The 14,745-nt window shown below is 52.8% G+C and overlaps 1 protein-coding gene across 16 annotated transcripts in view; it reads left to right on the top strand.

The window, feature by feature from the left end:
* Nucleotides 1-14,745, top strand: part of DYSF (dysferlin) — a 251,913-nt gene that overhangs the window by 20,040 nt on the left and 217,128 nt on the right. For 6 of the 16 annotated variants that reach the window (XM_024242003.2, XM_024241999.2, XM_024242001.2 and 3 more), the window contains exon 1: nt 12,460-12,672. The exons of 8 other annotated variants lie outside the window; for them this stretch is intronic. In XM_024242003.2, the coding sequence (XP_024097771.1) occupies nt 12,582-12,672 (91 nt within the window). In that variant the 5' untranslated portion in view covers nt 12,460-12,581. Of the gene's footprint in view, nt 1-12,459; nt 12,673-14,745 lie in introns of those variants that run through there. 2 more of the 16 variants (XM_054546660.2, NM_001133976.3) reach the window with 2 other exon arrangements.

The raw sequence follows: 14,745 nt of genomic DNA, 5'->3' as shown, positions 1-14,745 counted from the left end.
GTAGGCCAGGAAGGTGGGACCAGCATCTCTCCTCTCACCTTTTCGGGATCTCTGAAAAGAGGTCTTTCTGCGTTGCGGGCGGCGAAGCGCTGTACTGCAGGGCTCTCCTCCTTCTCCCCTGAAGGCCTGGTCCCAGGCCTATTTATAACCCAGCTCTCTTCCCGCCCCGGTCTGCGCCTGGCTGCTTTCCTGGCCCTTTGCTCTCTCTCAGAGGCTGGCCTGGCAGGCTGGCAGCCACTGGAGGCGAAGGCACCCTACCCTTGCTTTGGGCACAGGATGGGGGAAATTTAGCAGCTGGGCACAGCTGTCACAGCACCAACCTTTACAAACTTTCTGTGCCCCCAACCCCTGCCCCCAACGGACCAGTGGGTGGAGGGAGGGGGGTCGTATCTGCTTTCTATCATCAGAGTGAGGCCTCCTTGAGCAGGGAAGCCACTCCCCTATCAGATTGGGACCTCCCACAGGAGGGCCTTCTTAGAGTTATGACTTGACTTTTCCTCCGGGAGCTGAGGGCTGGGCCCTGGCTGCTCTCCAGGAACGCTTCAGGACCAAGCCAGAGCTAGGATCTACACAGCTGGGTCTTTGGGCTTGGAACCATACTGGGGGAGAAGAACTAGGGGGAAAGAGTGGGAACCTCCCACCCAGCCTGTGGGTTTTCCTCTGAGCCTCCACTACTTGCCACTCCCCTTCTCCCCAGAGATCTGACTTCTAACTACATCCCAGACTTCCAGAAATCATAGCATTAGTTGGTTTCTGGCCATTCAGCACAGTTTCACAAGCTCCTGGATATACCTGTTCACAGACACCATCTGCACATATGATCCCAGGCACATGCACACCCTGGAGCGTGTGGGACACCTGTGATGTTCCAAGGAATAGAAGCTCCGAAAGCACAGGCCCGTGTCCAGCTCGGCATGCGCAGGGGATCATGTCATGAGTACCCTCTCTTGGGTGTGAGATTCAGGGCTTCTGGATTTGTTGGACCAGAGCAGAGCTTGAGGAGGAGTTGGTGAATGGTCCTGAGGCCTGGAAAGCAGTGTACACCAAGAGTGGGGACCAAGGGGGTGGTGGTGGCACTCCAGCTGTGCTTTTCTTCCTAACGTGCTGCTTTGATCTGCTCTCAATCAGTTTCCCACGTGGCCTCCGGAAATGAGCTTTATCCAGATGTTTCCAGCAGGGAGGACATGGGAGTCTTTCATGCTTCCTCTCTGCATCCTCAGCTCTGGGCAGGCCAGGTCAGTGGCTCTGTTCAGCAGCCTGGCTGAGGGCTCTGGGCTCCTGGTGCACAACTCCAGGGGCACCATTCATACTGTGAATAGCCCCTTGGCGGAGGGGAGGAAGGACAGGCACTCTGTGGGTGAAGCAGCCTCCTCCCACCCCAGCACCTTTTCCCCATTTATAGCCCCTGAACCTGGGGGCTGAGTAGGCTTTGTGAATGGTGCCCTCCCCAGGTGCACAGATGTACACTCAGCTGCAGCAGCCCCTGCTGTCAGGGGCTTTGTTTCTGGCTTCCACTCAGCCTGAACCACATTTTCTTCCACCTTCCCTGACCACATGCCCCCTCTGCATCCCCATACACTCAAAACACTAGGCTCCTACCTCATGGTCCCTCATCCAGGCTAGGCTCAGACCTCTGGTTGGAGAAAGGAAAGAATGAATAATAAATGGCAGGCACTTTCTAACCCCAGAAGTGCAGGAAGTGCTGCTGGTGTGGCTTTTCTTTTGTTATGTCAGCCCCAAGGGCCTGTGTGTGGAGCAGTTCCCCCCATCCTGCATCCTCCCATTTATACATCCCTGGCTGAATCTTCTCCCCACCTCCACCTGCTTTTTGCCTGCTGCCTGGCTCTTTGGGGTAGGCTCCCCCTTTCCAGGGCCCAGAGCACACAGCTCACCTTGGGGAAAGGAAGTACATTTTCTGTGCCAATCCGTCATGAGCCCCTGAGCCTAGGAAGAGACTGGGTGGAGCCCCCACCCCTAGTCATCACTGAAACCGCCAGGCAGTCCTGGGGAATGCAGTCCCTCCCCTCCCCCAGCCCCTGGCCACATTTCACCTCCTGCATTAGCCAAGCTCCTAACCCATGTCCAAATTTGGCCTCCCTGTGACATTCAGTCCTGCTCGCTCTCCTTCTCCCTGGCAGGGTCAGCTTGGTGAATGATTACACAGAAGACTTTGGTCTCAGGGATGCAGCTCAAAGCAAAACACCAGTCTGGGAAGCCTTCCCTCCCCAGCTGGGGTGGGTCTGCTCTTCCCAGACTCTATCTGTTGTCCCATAAAGCCCCTCCTTTGGTTACATGATTATAATACCCTGTAGCCACATTTCACAGCCCCTTTGTGCATGTATACATTCATTGCAAGCTCACAGAAGCTTTGTGAGGTGAAGAGCAAGGATATTATCCCCCCTTAAAGACAAGGATATTGGCCCAGAGAAGTGAAGGAGCCTGGCCAAGGTCACATAGTGGCCACAGCGTCCCCACCCCCAACCCCTCATCAGTGCCGTCTGTTGTTCTCAGCATCCTTGGTGCATGAATAAGAAAGTGCTGTGGAGAGCATACCATGTGCTGCCCACACCCAAGGCACCAGGGCACTCAGACCTGAGCCAGCCAGGGAGGGCGGTGCCTGGGGTCCCCAGCAAGAGGCTGAGTCAGAGTAGGGGGAGTGCAGGGCTGCAGGAGCGTGGTGTGAAACAATTGACCAAAAGATGGAGGATTCTGGGGTTTCAAATGCGTGTTCCTCACAAACAGAGGGAATGGACATTTGCTAAGCACAAAAGCATACCATTGTCAGATGGTGTTTCTTTAAAATCCTACCAACAGTCCTATGAAAGAGATCTATTTAACTGACACCATGGTTATTTTAAGGCAGATACTGTTCTAACTAGAACATTAATATAAGCTACATCATGACCCAGTTATAATTTGTACCAGGCACTTATATGTAGACACATACACCTCAATCCTCTTAGCAAGCATATGTGGTAGCAACTGTCATCACTCCCATTCTACAGATAAGGAAACTGAGGCATGAAGAGGTTAAGTAAGTTGCCTGAGGTTATACACTGGTAAGTAGTGGAGTTATGATTCGAGTCTAAGTATCTGGCTCCTGAGCCCCCACAATATCCCCAGCTTTAACCACTCTGCTATCTACCTCTGGCTTTAGCTTGGATTTACCAAAGACAAGCAAGAAAAGGTGGAGGGGCAGGACCTGAACCCAGGCCTGGCTGAGACCCTGATGCCCGCCTCGGTCTGCACGTTGACTCCTCTCATCACGTGCATGGTCCTTACTGCTGCTTGCTCACCCAAGCACAGACATCCTCAGCCCTTATGTTCTGGTCTTGCAGATGCTTTCTTATCTCAGGGGGTCCTTGCTCTCTGCCTCACCCTCTCTATATCTGATAGGACCAATCAGTCACCAGTTGATGCAGGACGCTCCCTCCAGGCAGTGCTCTCATTCCGGGCCAGCTCACAGCTCTGACAGGACTATGGTGGCTGCCTAGGGTCTGATAAGCCAAGGCCAGAGCAATGGTCACACGGCACTGAGGTGGGCAACCTGTGGTGGGTATGGCAGGTGCTCCAGGACTTCCAGGGAGGGGGTCATGTAACTGTGGATCTCAAGCTTAGCCAGTCTAGGAGAAAGTGAAAGTTGGGCGGGGGGCTCAGAAAAGCGGCTAGCTGGCAGCCTGCGTCACAGTCCAGTGGGATAACAGCATCGAACAAGAGAGAGAGAAGGACTGCCTGCATCTTGAACTCAGGATCTCAGGTCTGCCACTTTCCAGCTGTGTGGCTTTGGGCAAGTTACTTAACCACTCAGCGTCAGTTTCCTTATCTGTAAGGTGTTGATAACAATAGTTTGTACCTGCTTTGGAGGAATCATTCTGGAGAGTTTATGTGTTAGTCCATATAAAGCACTTCAAACAGCCAGGCAAGCAATAAATGTTAACTATAATAATTATTACATATAATTTTACATAAATTTATTATAATCATTATTATTAACATATATTGTACATGTACTAAGAAATAATTGTACACATCCACAAAGGCTTTCAATGTCTTTTGCTTGGTGAATTCTATCCTCAGCTTTGTTTGTCCATCCACTGTCCTGCCAGGCTGGACACAACAGGCCAAGTGGTGGGTGGCTGTCTGTCTGCCCCCAGGGACACTGGGCCTGTCTTCTCTGGCTGCCCCTCCTAGAGCAGTCCCTTCTGAGGCGAAGGCATTTGGCCACCTGCCTGATGGCTGGCAGTGGCCCTCACTGGGGTACTTTCTCTTTCTGGGAACAAGTATTCCTCTGGTGACTCCCTAGCAGCCCACAAACTTCTTCAGTCCCTCTCCCCAGGCCAAACTCACTTTCTTTCTCTGCCTCCTGCATACTAGTCTCTTTCCAGATTGGTCCACTAGCATGGCATGTTAGCAGAGAGACCGTTCACATCTACTGTGGATGTGCTGTGCCCCAAGCACTGTGCTGGAGTTGCTAGTGTTTTGTTTAATCCTCCCAACACCACTGCAAACTGTCCTCATTCTTTCGATTGCACAGAAGTGGAAACAGACACTGAAAGGTCCAATCACATGCCTCAGGTCACACCACTAGGAAAGGGTGGCCTGGGACAGAAGCCCAGGACTGTCTGATTGTTTCCACTATGGACGATTTCTCCCCTGACAGGCCCTAATCATGGCTGTAGTCAGAACCAGGACTGCATGTGGGTTCTACCCTCTTGCTGGACACACAGGTCCCCTGTCAATTCCACCTGGTGGATTGAGATATCTGCCGGACACATATTCTTAAATGAATGTGAAGAGAGAGGGAAGAAGGCCTCATCTATACTTCTGGAAGCCTTTGGACATTGGCAAATATGCCCTGAAGGAGTCCTGTCAACTCATGTAGAATGTTCCTCTCAAGGTCAGTGTCATTGAGCAGAGAGGCAAGTTTTGTTTGCCTCCTGGGCACCCCATGTTTAGGTCTTGGGAAACACAAAGGACCAGCTAACATTAGGAGAATGTGGCCAGAGGAGAACTGGCCCAACTCCAGCAGCAAGAGAGGATTAGAAGCATGCCTTCCTCGATGGTCAGGAAAGTAGGGCCACAAATAAGTGATAGGGGTCACAAACTCATGCACTTCCAGAAACGTGGCAGGTGGACTAAGATCAAGCCGGAGGGGAAATTATATGTGCATACTGGGAGTGAGCTGAGGGGGGACACCTGGTCTACAGGTGCCAGACGGTCAGTGTTAGGTGGAAAATCTAGGCCCAGGTGCCACATTCTCTGATTTTTTTCAAGAGAAGCTGTAAATCCAGATTTATATGGAAAAATCTTCTAATGTTTAAGGTACAATTTTGTTATAAAACATTCTACTGATGAAAGACAACATGTCTGTGGGCTGGATGTGTCCCAGAGAACACCAGTGACTGCTTCTGAGACATAGTATTTCATTCAATCCTGGAGACCTTGGGCCTGGGCTCTCTGGAGAGCAGAGCACCAGTGTCCTCTCCCTTGGGCTCATCAGGCAGCACCTGTCATCAGTGACTACAGGATGGAGTGAGTGGGAGAGCTTTAGTCCCCTTCCCCCTTACCTCTGTCAGCCCTGAAACACTGCAATAAGCATGAAACTCAGTTTCCAAACAGGCCCCTCAAGCCCTTCCTTCCAGGCTATGCCTCCTAAGCTGTCCCCGTTACCTTTACAGTGGGGCTGGAGTAACCTGGGGTCCCGAGGAGCAGCCCTCACCTGAAGCCTCAGGTGGGATGCAGATCTAGCTATTTGTAAACAAGCCCTAACTAACATTGGTATAAACATGATGGTCTCTCCACTCACATAATAGTTGAATGTAGACAGTCCTGACTGGTAAGACTCTGACCTACAGGCTGTCCAGGACCCCAGCTCCTCCTGTTTTGTTGCTCTATTATCCCCAGAAGTTGTCTTTGACAACGTGGTCCATGATGGCGCACGCCCCTGTCTATATTCCAGCCAGAGGGGAAAGGGGGCCGGGGAGGCGTGCACCTTCCCTTTAAGGACACATCCAGGCCATTATATACAGCCCTTCTGCTCATATTCTGTTGGTCATCAGTTAGTCTTCTGGCTACATTCAGCTATGAAGGAGGCTGGGAAATGTTTTTATTTGGGTACATGTAAATACTCTATTTACATGTACCCAAGTAAAGTGCTATGGAAAATTTCTGTGGATGAAGGGGAGAACATATACTGGGGGGTGGAGGTCAGGTCTCAGCCACATTCTCCATTGGAACTTAATTCCTGATAATGTCCCCTCGGGAGGAAGCCCTATTGAGTTACTAGGCCTCAGTATGAAGTCTGCAAGGGAACAGTCAGTTATCTGATTAGGGAGAAGTCCAGGGCAGTGAACATCAGCCAGACTAGGAAGTTGGAGGCTGGGGTGAAAAGGAGGCCTCAGGAAGTGTCCAGGGGTCAGATCACCAGCAGTTGCTTTTCTGATTTGCAGAACAGATGTGGGGAGACCCTTTTCCTTGGACACAAGCCAAGGGAAGGCAGAAGTCCCTTGGAATGTTCCTATGGGAATATTAGTTATGCCCCCTACAAATTTCCATTTCCTGTGGTGACTCTGAAGGATTGAAGCTGGGGTAGGGTGGGGTTTTACAGGGGCAAAAGCAAAGCCAGGAATCGTTGTGATAGACAGAAAAAAAAAGAAAAAGAAAAAGAAAAAGAAAAAGAAAAAGAAAAAGAAAAAGAAAAAGCTTTGTAATATCCAAAAATCCCTCTAGGGGGCAGTACTATCCCCTTTGACAACCACCGGCTGAACTCACCAGGGGGCAGAACCCACACCTGGGAGCCACGTGCAGTGTCCACTATACCACTGCCAGGCCAGTCCTGTACTACACGCTGGGAATACCTGGGTCACTAAGACAGCCTTGGTCTCTCCCCTCGTTGACCAACTCCACAGTCTAGCTAGACACGAAACGGGTGATTACACTAATAGTTATTCCTGACCATTGTGATGTGTGCTAAAAAGGAAAAGCACTGCTGTGCAGTCATTTGCCAGAGGGACCCGTCTAGACCCCGGGATATCAGGGACTGCTTTCCTGGAGAGGTGATCTTTAAGCTGAGGCCTGAAGTATGAATAGGTGGTTCTGCAAAGAAAGAGAAGAAGGCAGCTGGAGGCAGAGAGGACAGCCGACCTCAGAGCTGAGAGGGAGCTTGGCATATTCTAGAAACTGACGAGGCACTGGAGCTAGAGCTCGGAGAGCGAGAGGTGGAATGGCCTTGCCCTTTGGCCCAAGGAAATGAATCTGGGCTTCATCCCAAGAGCACAGGAGGCCTTTGGATAAACCTCCCAAGAGGCTTTTAGCAGGAGATTGACCTGATCATATTTAAGATCACCTGGCTGCAGTGTGGATAATGGGCCAGACATAGCCAGAGTGATGATGTGATGAGGCAACTGACCAGCTAGGAGGCACCTGCAGTGGCCTGGGCAGGAGAGGGTGGTGGTAAGACTTGGTGGAGTCACTTGGATGCTGTGGGCACTTAGATGGTACCAAAGTCACAGGGGTCAGTAAGGATGATTTAGGCAGCAAGCAACTGAAATCCTGGCTCAAATAGACTTAAATGAGCAGAGAGGCAAGGTTTGCCTCCTGGACACCCCATGTTTAAGCCTTGGGAAAATCAATTTATTAAATGATAAATAGTCTTAAGGGGATCAGCTCACTTAACTGGTGTCCAGAGACCCAGTGAGCTCTGGGCATATAGACTATATAACTCTGTCATAGGATCCTTAGGGTGTTGCTTTTTCCAGCTGGAAACCTTTGTGGCTGGTAGCACCTTTACCTGAGTTTTGCTTGGGCCTGCTAGGCTCGTTCCGCCCACTCAGCCTGACAGGCAGTACTCAGCTCACAGTACCAGCCCGGATCCCACGCCTGCCAAGGGCGAGCCAGGCACTGAACAGCAAGGGGTGTGTGAGTGAGTGCAGGGTCCGGCCACTGCGCACAGCCAGGCATGCCAGCTGTGGTGGGGCAGGCAGCTCCAGGTGCTGGTACAGGCGCCGGCTCTGTGTGAGGCTGCAGCTGGACCAGGCATACTGCAAGGGGCTTCCACTGTGGCTACCGGGGAACGGGGTGGTGCCCAGAAGCTTGGAGGCACCAGGAACTGCAGAGCCCCAAAGAGGGTGTCACAGCCATGTGACCCCTAGTCTGGGCTCCCCGAAGGGCTGAAGCTTTATCTCTCGTTCTCGTCGCCTGCAACATGGCGAGCAGGGTTGGGGTGGGGGGCGGGCTGTTTCAGCCTTGTTTGTGTTACAGCTCTTTCAGTCCTGCTGTTTGGTGGGTCCTGGGTCCTTGTCCTATGTCCAGGAAGAATAGGTACACAGACAAGTGGATGGTGAGCAAGGTGGAGAGAGCTTCACTGAGTGACAGAACAGCTCTCAGGAGACCCAAAGTGGGGTAGTTCCTTTCTGCAGGCAGGTCCTCCTGATGAGTGTCTAGCTCTCAGCAGAGAGGAGACCCACAGAGGGTAGCTTGTCACCGCAGGCAGGTTTTCCCGACAAGTGGAGGAGACCTGACCTGGAGTGAGTAGTTCCTTCCTGTACCTGGTAGTCCCAACATCTGTCTGAGTCTAGCTGAGTCCTGGGATTTTATGGGCTCAGAAGGGAGGAAATGTGTGCTGTTTGGTCCATGGGTGACCAGGAGCGGGCCAGGGGAAAAAGCACCATAAGTTCTCACTCTGGGCTGAGGACTCCACCTGGAACTGGCAGCCCAGCTCCCAGGCTTCAGGCCATCCCTGGCTTGTAGGTGGGGTTTCACTGGGGACCCACCCCTTTCTGCCCAGGAGCCTGACTGCCTCCTGCTGCCATCAACATGTTGTCTAGGGCACCTAGGCTGTTTGTGCAGAGGGGTGCTTGCAGTTCCAGGTGGAGCTACCCCTCAGCTTCCCTCCTGAGCTTGTCAGCACTCAAAGTCTAGAGGGGATTGAGGCAGCAGGGGGTTGGCATATCTGTGCCACCACAAGTGTGCACACACCTGGCTGGGTTGCAACAGCATGTGGGCTTGGACACAACGTTTCTCCACCCTGGAGTGGGTGACTGGAGTGGGGAGAGGCCAGAGACGGGGAGAAGGCACTTCTGAGCCTGCAAGCTTCCTGGGCCCCAGAGAGTGCAGGGATGCCTGGGTCTGGGGCCGCAGCCAAGTGACTGCAGCTGTGCCTGGGAGCTCGGGGCTCCCACCCCACCAACTTGGTAGGGGGTGGGGCTCCCACCTGTTCCCAGCTCCCACCGGCTCTGCAGAGTGCACAGCACTGGCCAGCCTCTCCGCTGCAGCCCGCGTCTTGGCAGTGGCCACTCCAGATGGGCCGCTGCTTCCAGCAACTCCATAGTATCATTCTGTAGCCAAGCAGGCTCCATTTTTCTCTCTGATCTGCTGTCTGTGATGTCTGCTATGTCCTCAACTGGTCGGCAATTGGATCTGCAAGCTTCCTTATGTATATGAAGCAGGAGAGGGAGTTGGGCTTCTCTATTCATGGCATATAAATCTGTCTTTCCAGGGGAACAACTTAGGACACATACCTCTTGCTAGACCAATAGCCGTTGCCAAGAAATATGCTCAGATAGAGTGGGATCCATCCTGGAGCTGGGGCTGCGTAACTGAGCAGTCAGGTTCTGCTAGGAGGAAAGGGGATGTGGATGGATGTTGAGGGAATCAAATGTCCGCCTCATCTTGAGGGGAGAAGAGAAGGGTAGAGGTGGGAGGAAGCAGCGAGGGTCCAAGCAGCTAGAGAAGGTGCTGTGATGAGAACAGGCTCAGACTCTCCTCTCTTTCCTTTTCCCCACCCCCATGCTCATCCCAGCTCTGTCCTTTACCGACCTTCCACTTCTTGGGAGCACTTCCCGCAGTGCCTGTAGTTGTGGTTGCCACCCTCTGTGGTCTCTACCCCTTGACTGGAAGCTCCCTGAGGGCAGGGATGTGACTTATTCCCAGCAAGTCAGAGGTGATGGGTGAATGTTTATTCTTTCAGTCCATCATTTAGAAAGAATTTATGGAGACCATGCTTTGCACCAGGTGCTGTTTCAGGCGCTGAAGAAACAGCAGTGGACAAAACAGACAAAAACCCCTGCCTCCTTGGAGCAGACATTCTGATGGGGAAGACAGAAAACAAGTAAGACACATGTGCTATATACAGTGATTGGTGCTAGAGAAGAAGCCTGAAAGGGAGATGAAAGAGGGAAAGTTGTGGTTTTCAGTTGTGTGGCTGGGTTGGTCTCATTGGAGTGGATATCTGAAGGAAGGGAAGACATGCCAGCCGGAGGGAACAGCTGATAGACACCCTGGGGAGGCGCTGGTCTGGCCTGTCTGGGGAACAGCTGGAAGGCTAGCATGGGTCCTGAGGAGGTCAGCAAGGTCAGCCAGGACTTTCAAGGTCACGTAAGGGGAGAGTGGCTGGAGAGGAGGTCAGCGAGATCGGCCAGGGCTTCCAAGGTCACATAAGGCCTTTGAATTTTGCACTGAGTGAGATGGGAGCCAACGGAAGACTTTGAGTAGAACCAGGTCATGAGAATTGGATTGAGGATAGACCATGGGGGCAAGGGCAGAGCAGGAGATGTGTTGGAAGTCCATGGAGTCAATTAAATGACTCAGGCAAGGGATGACAGGCTTCCACTGGGGGCAGTTACAATGGGGATGGTGAGATATGGTGGGATTTTGGACATATTTTGAAGGAGAGTGGGAGGGGGATTTGCAGTTTTGGTGACCTGGTGGGGTTGAAGGTGTCACTGGGTGGGTTCAAGAGAGAATGGAGGAGGGAGATTGGAGACAGAAAGTATGGAGAGCTCCTTCAAAGGACATTGTTGTGAAAAGAGAGAAATGACCAGTAGCTGAAGGGGATGTGGGATCAAGGGTGTGCTTTCTTGAGAGCAATAACATCATGCTTGTGTGCCGATGGGATGATCCGGTAAACAGGGGAACTTGGTAAGGCAAGAGAGCGAGAGATTCACTGCAGGCTCACCACTGAATGGGCGAGAGGGGATGTGGTCCATGCCCGAGTGTCCGGTTGTTCCCAGTGGGGAGTACTGGTGATTCATTTGTAAGAACAGGAGAGAACTCACAGGATTTGAGCACAGATGCCGAGGGCGGGCGTTAGAAGGAGCCTGGGGACCTGAAGAAGTTCTCTGCTCCATAAAGAGGAAGCAAACTGAGAGTGGGGTTGTGCGATGGGGTGTTCTAGGGGCATCCGGGAGACAGGGAGACAAGACATATAGTGGAGACAAGACATATAGTATGATTGCCCCCAGCAGTGAGGGCTCGCTTGAGTTAAGGGTCATGACTACAAAAGGCACCACTCACGCCGGCTGTGTTACTCTCCAACACGTCAGTGGTTGGGGGCAGGTGTGGAGGAGGAGGAGTTGGATTCGCCAGGGTTATGGCTTAGCCCTGTGAGAATGCTGTATCCCTCAAAATAAGAGAGGGGAAAGGGAGTTGAGATTTTGCGCAGCAGTGCATTTAGGCTGAGTGAGCAGGTTGGTTAGTGAGGACTTGGGCGGTGGGAAGACGGACAGTGCCCTGACCGGGGCTAGGTGCTAGAGTGCTGGGGGACAGAAGTGCGAAGCCAGGGCCCCTGTGTCAAGAAGTTCATACGCTGGAAAGGAACCAGACATAATAAGCGAAAGGACTGTCACCGTTCACGGCTTACACCTTGAACAGCTTTCCCACTGTGGAGACTAGGGAGTGTAGAGATTGTTGGGGATGGGAGACTTGTAGGGGACAGAATGAGCCGCAGCTGGACCCTAGTTCTCCAGGGAACGCAGTATGATTTGAATACAGATCTCTGCCTGCAGAGATGAGTGACTCGACATCGCCGCGGAGAAGGCTCCGAGGTGGATTGGCGGGGACTAGAACCTCGGAGTCTCTCCCTGCCCGGGGGTCCCAACAAACCAGAACGGCCACCTAGGCAGCCTGCGGACGGGAGAGGACCGGCTCCCGGGCGCAGATCACGGGGCAGGTGGAGAGAGGCGAGAGGCAGGGAGGCGGGGGGCTCGGGGTGCACGGCACGCTCCGCACACTCCCCCTTCAGCGCTCCCTCAGACTTGGTTTCCCCGAAGACACACTCTCGTCCCCGCCGCTGATCGCCCACTCCTTCCGCCTGCACTCCTGCCTCCTTCTCGCCCTTTCGTCGAGCGCACAGGGCGGCTGCCAAGTCGGCACCGGTGCGCACCGGGCCCGGGCTCCCTGGCTGGTGTGGAGCCTTGGTCACCGGAGGCCCCCGCGGAGCAGGCCCCACGGCGCCTTGTGCGCTCTCGGAGGCCGAGCTGCGCGCCCGCGTCAGCGGCGCCTCGTTCCTGGCCGGGAGCTGGGACCCGCGGAGCTAGGGACCAGCACCCCCGCAGGCGCCTGTCTGACCCCTGTCCCTCCCCGCCCGCCGCGGGCAGGGCGGATCTGGGTAGGGGCCGGAGGGGGAGGGTCCGCCCAGCGGGTGTCCGGTGTCCTCCCTGCAGCCTCTCCCAGGCATTGGTCACTTCTCCGCGGAGGAGCAGCGAAGGCGACAGCTCTCTGGGCGCGGCTGCCTGGGAGCTCGGGCCCGGTGCTCCCGCTCCCGCCCTGACTGCGCGCCTGTGTGCCGCCGGGGCTGCCCAGCCATGCTGTGCTGCCTGCTGGTGAGGGCCAGCAACCTCTCCAGTGCGAAGAAGGACCGGCGCAGCGACCCTGTCGCAAGCCTGACTTTCCGAGGTGAGAGCCCCGTGGCTGCCGCGCCCATACTCGGGTGCTACCCGACTCTCGGCGCTCACTGGCGGGTCTGAAGCCCCTGCTCGGGAGCTAACCCTAGTCCAGGCCACAGTTTCTCCCTTTGTCAGCAGGGACAGAAATCCCAGCCCCGACTTCTGCAGGGGGGCGATGAGGAATAAGCAGAGCACAATAAATGCCACAGGGCTTTGAAAAATTGGAAAAGCGAAAGTGCCGTAGGTCAGCGGTTATCACTTTTCTAAGACTGACACCCAGAGGAAATAAAGTCCGAGCTTTTACTGGATAGTGGGGATAAGGGTAAGTTGGAAGATGGGTGCAGAAGGTAGAGAGGAATCAGGGCCACTGAAAAACGGGGCGTGTAGATGATGTGCTTTGAAAGTTGTGTCTTTTTTCATTCATTCACCCATTCATTCACCCATCTTTATCCAACATTGGCTATATTGAATTTGCCCCGTCTTAATCAGTAGGAAAAGGAACAGAATAGGATGGAAATGGCCTGGACACAAGGAATTTTGAGGAATGTCAAGGATATTTTCTCTAAATTCAAGAAGCTAAGTCCCTACATGTAGTGCTTAGAATAGATACAGGTATTTCTGTGTGGGGCAGCAGAGAAATCACACACACACTCCGCTTCTCACCAGGCTTCCTGAATCCCCTCCCCCAACCCCTCCAAGGCAGATTCCCACGGGAGCCGGTGTCTCAGGAGGGGAAAGGGAAGAGGAAGGATCTGTCAAAATTAACAGAAGGAACAATAGCTGTGAGTCAGGACCCCAGTTCTGTAGAAAAAGATAAATAAGGAGAAGAGAGAGGGTTTCCATTTAGCCAGGAGCCATACTCTGTAGCTTTGTGGAATCAATAATAATAATAAAAAAAATCTATGTATCAGAAAAGATAGTCAAATGAAGAGGGAAGAGTGGCTGGTGTTTTCATGAGCCTCCTTCAGTGGAGGCACCAAGGGAGCTCTTTTAAGTCTGACTCATGATCTGAATCATATCTCCAAGCACCCCCAAAATAATGACAGATGAAAGACACGATTTGGCAAAGGGAGATTTATGTGTAGCTTTTATTCTTTGCTGTGGGACAAGTTATATGTATTCCTCTTTTGAAAAGTGTGATTTGAAACGTTTAAGAAAATTTCACTATTTTCATTGATTGGTGACATGCCTGGGAGTTCACTATGCAAAAGCAACTTCAAGACAAAGTCCTTCATTCTCCAGTGTCCATCAGATGCTGCCTAAGGCTTTGCTATGCAGAACTTGCAGCATCACCATTGGCTGGAAAAGAAATTCCCTAAGGACACTGGGCAGGGCACACATTAGCATAGGGCTCTGGATGCTCTAACACTCTTTTGGGTCTGCTCACAGCTCTTTCCCTTGTCCTGTAACAGTCCTGTGGTGGCTACAGATGTCTCCATTCTGCAAATAAGGAAACTGAAACCCAGGGAAGTTAAATGTGTTCAGGTCAGTGGTCATGGCAGGGAGCTACCAGCGCTTGGAGTGGGCATTGCCCTTGAGTCGGGAAGATGACCAAATCCCTTGAGGCCCCTCTTTACTATTGCCCTGGCCCAAGTAACCCGAACACGTGCAGCTGCTATCTCCCCCCAGATCTCTGTATTCCTTCTTTGTAATGCCTTACTATTTATTTGCACTGATGATCTCCTCGGAAAACAGAAATACAATATAACAGAATGTAACATCTCCAACCGTTTCAAGTCTATTTGTATTTCAAAGCCCAGGGCAATGCCACCTTCTCCAGGAGGACACCCAGGATCCCCCTGGCTGTCAAGAGTCTCTCCTCTCTGGATGACAAGCAGCAGCACCTTGCTAGGGATGCTAGCACCCTCACCCCCACTGGCCTGTGCTCAGCTCCATGCTTAGGGCATCAGGGTGCCTTGAGAGCAGTGACCTGTCCTATTTGTTCATTGGTTTGTCCCAGTGCTGAGCACAAGTAGGTGCTCTCTAGTGTTTGTGCGCTTTCTGGCCCAGCCTCTAGCCATCCTCCAGGTGTGCCTGGGAGCTTCACTTAGTCTGGGACATGGTCCGCTCACTTGGTTGTTTC

The sequence above is a fragment of the Pongo abelii genome, chromosome 12 (genome assembly GCF_028885655.2).
Source record: "Pongo abelii isolate AG06213 chromosome 12, NHGRI_mPonAbe1-v2.0_pri, whole genome shotgun sequence".
In the NCBI taxonomy this organism is placed as follows: Eukaryota; Metazoa; Chordata; class Mammalia; order Primates; family Hominidae; genus Pongo; species Pongo abelii.
The sequence above is the reverse complement of the archived record's forward strand: the minus strand, read 5'-3'. Positions and strand labels throughout refer to the sequence as shown.